At 59.6% G+C, this 9,619-nt stretch overlaps 1 protein-coding gene across 3 annotated transcripts; it reads left to right on the forward strand.

Annotated features, from left to right (window-relative positions):
• Nucleotides 1-1,933: 1,933 nt before the first annotated feature.
• On the forward strand, nt 1,934-9,221 carry Dlk1 (delta like non-canonical Notch ligand 1). 3 transcript variants are annotated; one of them, XM_004836950.4, is made up of 6 exons: nt 1,934-2,213; nt 3,425-3,485; nt 3,880-4,010; nt 6,413-6,554; nt 8,168-8,447; nt 8,664-9,221. In XM_004836950.4, exons 1-6 carry the CDS (start codon nt 2,147-2,149, stop codon nt 8,904-8,906), a joined length of 924 nt encoding a protein of 307 aa, XP_004837007.1. In that variant the 5' UTR covers nt 1,934-2,146; the 3' UTR covers nt 8,907-9,221. The 3 variants fall into 3 exon arrangements, with proteins under 3 accessions (XP_004837007.1, XP_021099954.1, XP_004837005.1); XM_021244295.2 differs by having other exon boundaries at nt 1,939-2,213; nt 8,658-9,221; XM_004836948.4 differs by having other exon boundaries at nt 1,939-2,213; nt 8,168-9,221.
• The last annotated feature ends 398 nt before the right edge of the window (nt 9,222-9,619 follow it).

Here is a 9,619-nt window from a genome sequence, read left to right on the forward strand (position 1 = left end):
GGCAAGGGTCAGAAGGGGCCTGAGTGGGGAGGGAGGAGTCAAGGGGGTCACTCAACTGCCCCTGGGGCCCCCTTCATGGTCCTGTGGTCCACAACCTCTCCTTGTGGCTTGGGCAGGAGCTGAGGAGCCCACACCTCAAGGCCGCCCAGCCCAGAGCTCCTCCAAACTTGCTTGGCTTCTGGCTGAGAACCCAGTCCTTCCCCAGTCTGCCTGTGCGTGGAATAATTTTGGAGGGTGAAGTCAGGGGCCTTGGAAGGAGGAAAGAGAGGAAGGAGGGCCAGGGAGGCCTTGGTGAGCTCACACACCTCGGTGGACTGTGGGACTTCTGGCTGCCTCAGTGTACCCACGTGTGTGGGAACAGAGCGGGGTCACGGAATCCAGGGGCATGTGGTGGGCACCCCACTGCTCTCTCTAGCCTGTCGCCAAACCATTCCCAGTTTCCCCGATCTGAGTCTGCTGCAGAGAACATCTTCAAAGAGACAGGTTCTACAAAAGGGTGGTGCCCCAGCCTGTGTCCTCCTCCCGGTGAGCAGCGGCCCTTGGGGCTCTTGCCCACCCCCTGTCCCCTATTTAGGGCCTGAGATTGTGAATGTGTCCTGAAACTTGTCAAGGCAAGGTCAGATGGGCCTGAGACCAAACCCCACCCCCCAGCATGGTGAGGAAGGGGCTGTGGCTGGGGGGATGGGCAGCAGTTTTCAGGTACCTGGGATCTACATGCAAATTACGCATACAGGAATGACCCGTCCCCAAATCCACCTCCGGATCCCAGGAGGGTGGGCACCTTTAGTCTCCCCTCCCTCCCCCTCTCTGTCTTCCTGGCCTTAAGCTGGAGAGAGGGGTGCTGCAGGCCAAGCCTCCTTTCCCTCAGGGCTCTCAGCTGCAGCTGGGGGCTGCCAGGAGCCAGGACAGTGGGGGGCCACCATCCCCAGGAGCTCTGTAGGGGGAGGGTATCTGGTAGGGTCAGCCCCCCACTAATGCCCTCTGGCCATAGGCCTCCCAGTGGGCCTGGACTATTGCTTTCTGCCTGCTCTGCAGGGGTGTGTGTGTGTGTGTGTGTGTGTAGCATGTATACACACGTGTGCATGAGGATACCGGTGAGGTTGTCAACATGTGTCACTGAGGACAAAGACAGATCTACTGTACATGTGTGGGGTGGCTGCCCATGTGTAGTTTTGTAAGGGTTTCACCAAGAACATGTCACGTGTCGGCTTCAGAGACTGAGTGTGTGCTTGTGAAGAGTAGGTGTGTGCCTGTACACGTGTGCAAGCGTCCTCGAGTTTACATCTGGGCATGACAAAGGCCCTGCCTGTAGCACAGGCACGCGCGCACTTGTGTGTTGTGTCCAGAGGTGCACGTGCTCAGCCGCGAGTCTGGCCCGCGGCTGGGCTGTGACAGTTTGGGTCTCAGGGTGCGTGTGGCTCCGAGTGCGTTGGCACTTTGTGTCTCCCGTGGAGGGGGACATGGAGGGAGTGCAGCTTTTTCTGGTCGTTTTTCTGAGTGCGTGTGTGGTGATGTGCGTGGTCCATGTCCTGGTCGTGTGCGTTTGTCTTCTCCTCGGCATCTGAGCCCTGGCACGCGTGCTCGGGACCTCGGTGCTAAGTGTGTCCTGCGTGCGTCTCCGAACCGCGAGTGTGAGTGTGTGCGGCGCTCTCCGGGGCTCCGCGGCTCGGGGGGCTCGGCTCGGGCCACCGGTGCCCCGCGGGCCCGGGTGGGCGGGCCCGAGCGCCGTCCTGGGTGGGGACCGTGTGCCAACCGCGCGCCGGGTACCTGCGCCCGTCTAGCCACGAGTGCCGGTGCGCGCGGCGAGCGGCTTCCGGACGCCGCGGCGGCGGGGGGCGGCCCGCGGGGCGGGGGTCACCGGGACTGGCCGGCGCCGGCCCCGTGCGCGCGAGGCGGGGGCGGGGCGGGGGCCGCGGGGGGAGGCGGTACGAAAGGGCGGCGCGCGCGGCAGCTCCTCGGCAGCGGCGGTGGCGGCGGCAGCTCCTCGGCGGCGGCGGAGAGCGCGGCGCGGCCCGAGCAGCCCTGGCTTTCCCCTCGTCGCGCGCCCGCGCCCCCTTCAGCGTCCGCAACCAGAAGCCCAGCTCGGCGCCCGGAGCCGGACCTGTCCCCGCGCCTCTCCCGGGACCGCGACCCCGGCCGCCCCGCGATGACCGCGACCGCAGCCCTCCTGCACGTCCTGCTGCTCCTGCTGGCTTTCGGCCCCGACTCCTCTGGTGAGCCCCTCGGCGGCCCGGTCGCGCCCCCTCTGGGGAAGCCTGCGACGCCCGCGGCCGCCCGTGTCCCGCGCGCCCGTCCCGTGCTCCCAGCTCCGCCCGTCCCGCCTAACCCTAAGCAAGCCCCGCGCCACCCCGCTCGGCCCTGCCGCGCCCGGTGCTGCCCTGGGGTCCCGGGAGGGCGAGGGCTCCGAGGCGGTCGGGACCCCGGCCCCTTCCCGCGCCGCTCATGTGGCGCCTGCTCTTGGGGTGAGGAGGGAGGGATGGAGAAAACGAGGCGATGCGGGGAGGTCTTGCGTGACAGCGATCAGGGGTGCAACTTTGGGGGTATCCCTGAGTGCGCGCTCGGGAGCAGGCCTAGCGGGACGTTGTGAGGTGACTTTGCCGTCGTAGCCCCAGATTCGCAACAGGAGCCCGGCCGGGCCGCTCCTGCGTGGCGCGTGTCTCTAGGTGAGGGGCTGCGACACTCCTGTTTGCGGCGGCCATCTGTCTCTGGCGGCGGAGAGTTGCCCCTTCCGGCAGCGCTCCCCGCCCCCACTGCGCCAGTGGCTGTGGGGGGGCTGCCCGGGAGGCTGGGAGCTGGTGGAGTGAATGCATACAGCAGGTGCCAGTTAAAGCGTCAGAATCCTCAACTGTCGGAATTTCAGCTGGCTTTGCAAACCCTTGCGTTTGCCTCTTAATGTGAAGAGAGTGGGCTGGGGGAATGTTGGAAATGTGACCTGGTTTGACGGAATGAACCTTAAAAAAACCCCCAAACCCTAGACGCCTTACCTGGGAGCTGGTCACGTGAACCTGACTAGGCTTTCCCAGGGAAGAACACCTCGAAATCTGCACCCCCCTTTTGGCTCACTTTGCGGAAGTGAGGGTTTGGCTGAATGCTGGGGTCAGCAGCTCTCCTCCTACTGCCCCTGAATCCCCACATTCAGGGGATTTGAGGTTTGGTGTTTTTATTTGGTGGGGAAAGGTGCCTGTCTTGCTTTTGGAAACTACACAGTGTTCTGTAGTGGTCCCAGAGCTAGGCACGTGGCAGAGAATTTTTGCTGCGTAGGTTCAGCTACATGCGTCACAGATAAGAAGGGCCTAGTGGGTGCTGGGCTGTGTGACCCAAGAGGGATGATGGGTCCCCCAGGGGCGAGGGGGCTCCAGGAGGGGCTTTGCCCCAGGTCCTGGGACCTTGTGGGGTGAATTGTGTAACCTTTCTTGTGCCTCAGGAGCTGAATGCCTCCCGGTCTGCGACCCTAAAAATGGATTCTGCGTTGATGATGTGTGCAGGTAACAGTGTGGTCCTCAGGGCCAGCTGGTGGGGGCCACACAGTCCTGGGGAGGGAGGAGTCAGGTTGGAGGGGAGGGGCCTTGGCCACTGTGCTGCTTCATAACACAGCTTCCTTGCAGAAGACTGGGGGGAGTCGGGGTGGGGTGTAGGTGAGGGGCCTCTGTGGGCCACTTCGGCAAAATGCAGTTTCCCTCAGCTCTCAGGGCCCTCGGTGCCCGGCCCTCAGCCTATTCCCTCTGAGTTTCTTCACGCAGGTGGCTTGGTGGATGTTCCTGGGACCCACTGGCCTGGCCCTGAGCAAGGATCCCCCAAAGGCTCTTGGTATACAGAAAGCAGTCTGAGCCCCCTCTCCACCAGAGCCCCTCAAACGTCCCCATCTGCCCCTCCCTACAGGTGTCAGCCTGGCTGGCAGGGTGACCTGTGTGACCAGTGCGTGACCTTTTCTGGCTGTGTGAATGGACACTGTGAAGAGCCCGGGGAGTGCATCTGTGAGGATGGCTGGGATGGCAAACTCTGCAATATAGGTGGGCACTGCCCCTGCCCACCTCCCTCTCCTGCCTGCCCGCCCGGGCCTGGTGGCTGCCCCCCTCCCCCCAGCCTTGTCCCCACACCCCCAGGGCCCTCTCTTGTAAAGATCTGTTCATGCATTGCCTATTGGTTCCAGGGAACTCCTCATAGGTAGGGACTTTGGTCTGCTCACCTCTGCCGTGCCAGCACCCAGTGACATGGGGCCTGGGCCTGCCTGTTGAATAAAGATGCACAAAATAAACATGCAATACACACAGAACTGAGCTGGTGGGGCACAGACTCCAGGCACCTGTGTAGATCGCTGAGTACAACCAGCCATGAGGAAGGACTTGGGCATCTCAGGGTTTAGATGCCAGGGAGTCACTGGAAAGACGAAGGAGGCTGCAAAAGGCCAGCCACCAACAGGGAGGGGTGGGTGTGGCATCTGGGCCTCAGGAGAGTGGTACACACCCCACAGCAAGGGCCGGTGTGGCAGGAGCCAGAGGCTGAGGAGGGGCTCAGGAGCAGGTTCATGCTATCTGTTGATTTCATTAATTTATGCCATCTTTGTTCTCCATTACCCTGAGCAATTGAGAGTTGGCTGTCGCTGCATCTCCAGGCTGCTAAATGCTCGTTGGAGCCCATTCTCATTTGGCAAACACTGCCCTAAAGACTGGGCAAATGAAAGTCTTGGAAAAATCTGCCAGCAGCCGTGGCAGCAGTGTAGGTAGCTGCCCCAGGGTTGCAGAGACAGGTGGTACAAACAGGGAAAGTGAGGCTCAGAGAAGCAGAAGGGCCTTTGCCCCACGTGGTCCTCCCCCACCCACCATGGCACAGGCTTGTCTGCAGCTGACTCATGCTCTGGCCCAAAGCTCTGCAGCCCCTTGCAGCAGCAGCGCAGAGCTAGTTTGGGATCAGGGCGAGGCTTTTAGCCTGGAGCCTACCCTCTTTACACCCTGGAGGATTTTTCCAGACAAAAGCCCCCTCCTCTCGGGCCCTCCACACAACCCCTCCCTACCAGGTTGACAAAGGCTGGCTTTTGGGGGTGACTGCCTGCCCAGTCTGGGGTCCCAGGGAGGGGACAGCCCTCAGGGTTGTTGCCAGCACCCTCCCAGCTGCCTTTGTGGCAGAGCCCGCCCCCCTTTGCCACAGTTTAATCCACCCCTGACTTGGGTTGGGGGCAAAGGAGCCTGACAGCTCACGAGACTTGGTGTTTTGGGGAAAGGGCCAGGTGGGGGTGGTCACCAGCTCTTTAGCTTAAATTTAAGATTCCGAGTGACCAGAGAGCCAGGAGCGGAGAATTAGGATCCTGCTGCGGAGGCTCGTGTGCTAGCACTCTGCCAATGCTGTCCCGTAAAGATAAATCCTCTTTATGTCTCCTTGGACCATGCCGGGAGCCCGCAGGGTCCATCAGTGTGGCATTCAGACGTTTGCTCCTTGATGGACTGCAGTCTCCCTCCACAAGGGTGTGGGTCTCTTGGAAAAGGGGGGAAAATCCACCTCCCACCCCCTGCCAGCCTTCCTTGACTTGCCTTGTCTCTGGCTGGCCCTGGCTTTCTATTGATTTAGCAGGTGCAGCAGCTCAAATGATAGAAAACTCGGGATAGAGAGCCTTTCCTCTTAGGAGGAGGGAAACTGAGGCACGGAGTGGGGAGTTGCTGAACTCACTGCCACACAGCAGTAGGCTGGGGCGTGGCACTGCCAGGGAGCTGAGGTCTCCCCCGTCAGAGAGACCCTGGCCTGGGCCCCTCTATGCAGCTCATCCCCGGCTTGCTAAGCCCGAATAATGAAGCCAGCTGACGGGAGGTGTGAAAAGGCGGTGGAAATAAACCCGTGTTCACGGAAACCCACACAGACAGGAGAGTACTCAATAGTTCTCATTTTGCTGGCTTCAAAAGATGCTGCCATTTCATCCTGGACCCCTTAGTTCAAAACCTGAGAGCAGAAAGACCAGGGGGTGGTGAGGGCAGCTTTCTCAGTAACCCACAGGGGGTCTTGAAATCGCTAGGGGCAGGCTGGACAGGGGTTCTCCAAGGCAGGGGCAGGGACCTTGGCCCTAAACATGGGCAGCTGGAGGGGCCAGGGGAGACAGGCACTAGGGAATCCCTTGGGGAAGGCCATGGCATCTGCTGTGAAGGTCACGGATGTGTTGCCAGACTTCAGGGTGCCAGGAAAGGGTTCAGCTGTCCCATGTTGAAGATCTGTGGCCGTGGCTTTCTGATTCGACCTTACACAGGCAGAAGCCTTCTGCTTCCCCACTCCCAGTTTAGCACTTCAGGGTTTTTGTTGGGGTCACTGTATCCCTTTCTATGAACCCCACTTAGAAGTCAAGAGCAGGGCCATTTTGCAGCCCACTTAGGGTCCTTGTCACACTGGCACACGGAGGAGAAGCTGAAGTCCAGGTTTTTCTGTCCCTCAGATGTCCGTGCTTGCACCTCGACCCCCTGCGCCAACAATGGCACCTGCATGGACCTTGGAAGTGGCCACTATGAGTGTGCCTGTGTCCCTGGGCACTCGGGGAAGGGCTGCCAGAAGAAGGACGGGCCCTGCGTGATCAATGGGTAAATCCTCTTTCCCACTCTGGGTTGCTGTGGGGCTCTTCACCCCCAAACCACCTTCAGCCTGACCCTGTTGGACCTGTTGCCTGACAGAAGACGCAAGTGCTAGGGGCTGCCCGCAGGGCTGCTGGAGCTGGGGCATTTATGGGGGAGTGTCATTTCCATAATGTTTTCAAATGATCCCTGAGGTGATTGCCTATTCCCTTGGTGTTACCAAGTCTGATGCCTGTGAATGGCAGTAGATTGGGCTGCATAATTTTCTGAAGGCAACATAATAATAGATCAGAGTTCAGCAGGGTAGGGTGTTTGTGAGCCCCGTACCACGTTGTGGGCTGTTTATTTGGGGGATTGGGGGGGGGGGGGTCTGTGGTTGGGTGTCTGGGATGGCTGCGGGGGGAGCTGCCCCGGCCCAGGAAGTGGGCCAGCCCCAACTACCCTCAGTGGGGAAGGGGCCCTGCGACTTCTGACCAAGAGGCTCTTGCCAGCTCATCCCTGGCCCCACCTTATGTTGGTGCCTGCAGCCCCGAGTCCTCCCTGGATGGCTGGTGACAGAGGCAGAGCCTGAGTTAAGAATCCAGGAGCGAGAACTCGGTCCTGGGAGTCCTTCCAAAATCAGTTCATGTGGCCCTGGCCCCTCCCTGGGTGCATAGCAAATCCAGGAGGCTGCAGAGGCTGGCACCAGGGATCAGTGTTCAGAAGGGAGGAGGGTGGGGGGGGTGACAGTGGAACCTCACTGCTACTTATTAGCAAGCGGGAGAGAAAAACAGAGCAAGACCTTTAAAATATTTTGCTCTTCTCTCTATCAAACTTGAAGGAGTCTGTCAAAATAGAGTCTGGAGTCCTTGAAATTCCTCCGGGGCCCTGATCCTCACCCCCAGGCAGCAATGCTGATGTCTTGGGTTTATGGCCCCTTTCTTCCCCCGGAGTTTTGGCATTTATCAGATGACAAAGGGCCTGCTCATTTAAAAGCTCTTACATTAAATGCCTGTGCTCAGCTTGGTCCAAATAGCCTGGGTTTGCAAGCTGCGCTTGGGTGAGTGGACCCCCAGGAAACGGCCAGCCCCAGACACTGGCTTGCCATGGCCCAGGCACAACCCTGAAGGTTTCCATCATAAGGGCCCCCGGGCCCACGCCACCAGAAACAAAAATTATCATAAGGGGTGGGGTGGGGCCGGGGCCACAGGCAGGACTGCAGGGGCAGCAGGTCCCCAGAGAGGTGAGTGGGGCCTGCCTTGCTTGGCTCTGCCTCAGGGGCCCGGAGGGAGCTCAAGGGAGGGGGCTCGTTCCAGATCTGGGCTCTGACTAATGATTGCTCCCCCAGCCTCGGTTTCCCCTCTAGTGACTGGCCATCAGTGCTCTGGTTGGAGACATGAAATGAGAGGTGGGAGTGGATGTGGGCTTCCTGCCACGGGAGTCAGGTCTGTGCCAGGTTGGCACCATGACAGGGTGAGGTGGGCACCCCGCGCAGGTGACCCCTGGACTGGCCCTCCCTGTCCCGCCCTCACCTGATGAGTCTTGAGCACCTGCCCAGTGAGTGTCAGGCCAAGACTGTGGAGGAGGAGTTGAGCCTGTCCCTGCCCAGCCCCCGAGGGCCTGTCACCTGTCCTTTGTTTCAGTTCCCCCTGCCAGCACGGAGGCACCTGCGTGGACGATGAGGGCCGGGCCTCCCATGCCTCCTGCCTGTGCCCCCCTGGCTTCTCAGGCAATTTCTGCGAGATCGTGGCCAACAGCTGCACCCCGAACCCGTGCGAGAACGGCGGCGTGTGCACCGACATCGGGGGCGACTTTCGCTGCCGCTGCCCGGCTGGCTTCATCGACAAGACCTGCAGCCGTCCGGTGACCACCTGCACCAGCAGCCCGTGCCTGAACGGGGGCACCTGCCTGCAGCACACCCAGGTGAGCTACGAGTGTCTGTGCAAGCCCCCGTTCACAGGCCCCACCTGCGCCAAGAAGCGCGAGGCGGGCACCCTACAGGTTCCCAGGGGCTACGGCCTGTCTTATCGTGTGACCCCTGGGGTGCACGAGCTGCCGCTGCCGCAGCCCGAGCACCGCATCCTGAAGGTATCCATGAAGCAGCTCAACAAGAGCACCCCTCTCCTCACCGAGGGCCAGGCCGTCTGCTTCACCATACTGGGCGTGCTCACCGGCTTGGTGGTGCTGGGCACCGTGATCATCATCTTCATCAACAAATGCGAGACCTGGGTGTCCAACCTGCGCTACAACAACATGCTGCGCAAGAAGAAGAACCTGCTGCTGCACTACCACAATGGGGAAGACATGGCGGTGAACATCATCTTCCCCGAGAGGGTCAACGCAACCACCTTCGACAGGGAGGCCGGCGAGGAGGAGATCTAAGTAGCATTCCCATGGGCCCCTCTTTATTCTCGGGGTTCCGCAGAGCTCACCATATGCGGTCTGTGCTCATCTTTGTGGTGGAATTTGCTATCTTTTGTGTCGAATCTGGTGAACGCTATGCTTACATATATTGTCTTTGTGTTGCCGTGTGACAAACGCAATGCTAAACAAATCCTTCTTACTCTATTAATGCATGATTATAAATAATAAGAAAAATAAGAATTTCATCTCTAAACAAGTAAAAGATATAAGTATGTTATTCTAAACTCTAAGATCAAAAAATATCAAAAAGACCAAAAAAAAAAAAAAAAACAAGGCAAAAGAACCAGGACCCAGTGCCGACACCCCTGACCCAGGGGTCTCGAACACAGGGCCCTTGTGCAACCATTACAAGTTCTGTGCATGACCGCTCACTGTGAAAAACTAAAATCTCTTTCGTTCGTTAATTCTCACGTGTCACATCCGACTCGCACTCACATCCAGCTCCACTGCAACCTTTTAGATCTTTCTGATTGGTTTGAGATTTCAGAGTGCAGCGGTTTGTGTTTCAGGCAGAGAGAGCCCCGGGTTGGCAGCTAGGGGGTTGGGACCTTGGCCCAGCCCTGCCACTAACTCGCTGTATGATCCTTGGCGAGTCCCCATCCCAGTCCCGGGCCCACTATCAGGTCCCTCTCGAAGGAGGGGTTTGAACTCTCACCATCAAGGTCCTCTCT

This window comes from Heterocephalus glaber, unplaced genomic scaffold (assembly GCF_053883595.1).
Source record: "Heterocephalus glaber isolate CG9 unplaced genomic scaffold, H.glaber_assembly_v1.0 deba00001608, whole genome shotgun sequence".
Taxonomy (NCBI): Eukaryota; Metazoa; Chordata; class Mammalia; order Rodentia; family Bathyergidae; genus Heterocephalus; species Heterocephalus glaber.

What these genes read in the sequence shown, in the direction of transcription:
- Dlk1 (XM_004836948.4), top strand. Translation starts at nt 2,147, where the DNA reads ATGACCGCGACCGCAGCCCTCCTGCACGTCCTGCTGCTCCTGCTGGCT. An exon ending in TTTCGGCCCCGACTCCTCTG is followed by an intron (nt 2,214 to 3,424) that starts GTGAGCCCCTCG and finishes CTTGTGCCTCAG; the next exon opens with GAGCTGAATGCCTCCCGGTC. An exon ending in GGGCCCTGCGTGATCAATGG is followed by an intron (nt 6,555 to 8,167) that starts GTAAATCCTCTT and finishes CCTTTGTTTCAG; the next exon opens with TTCCCCCTGCCAGCACGGAG.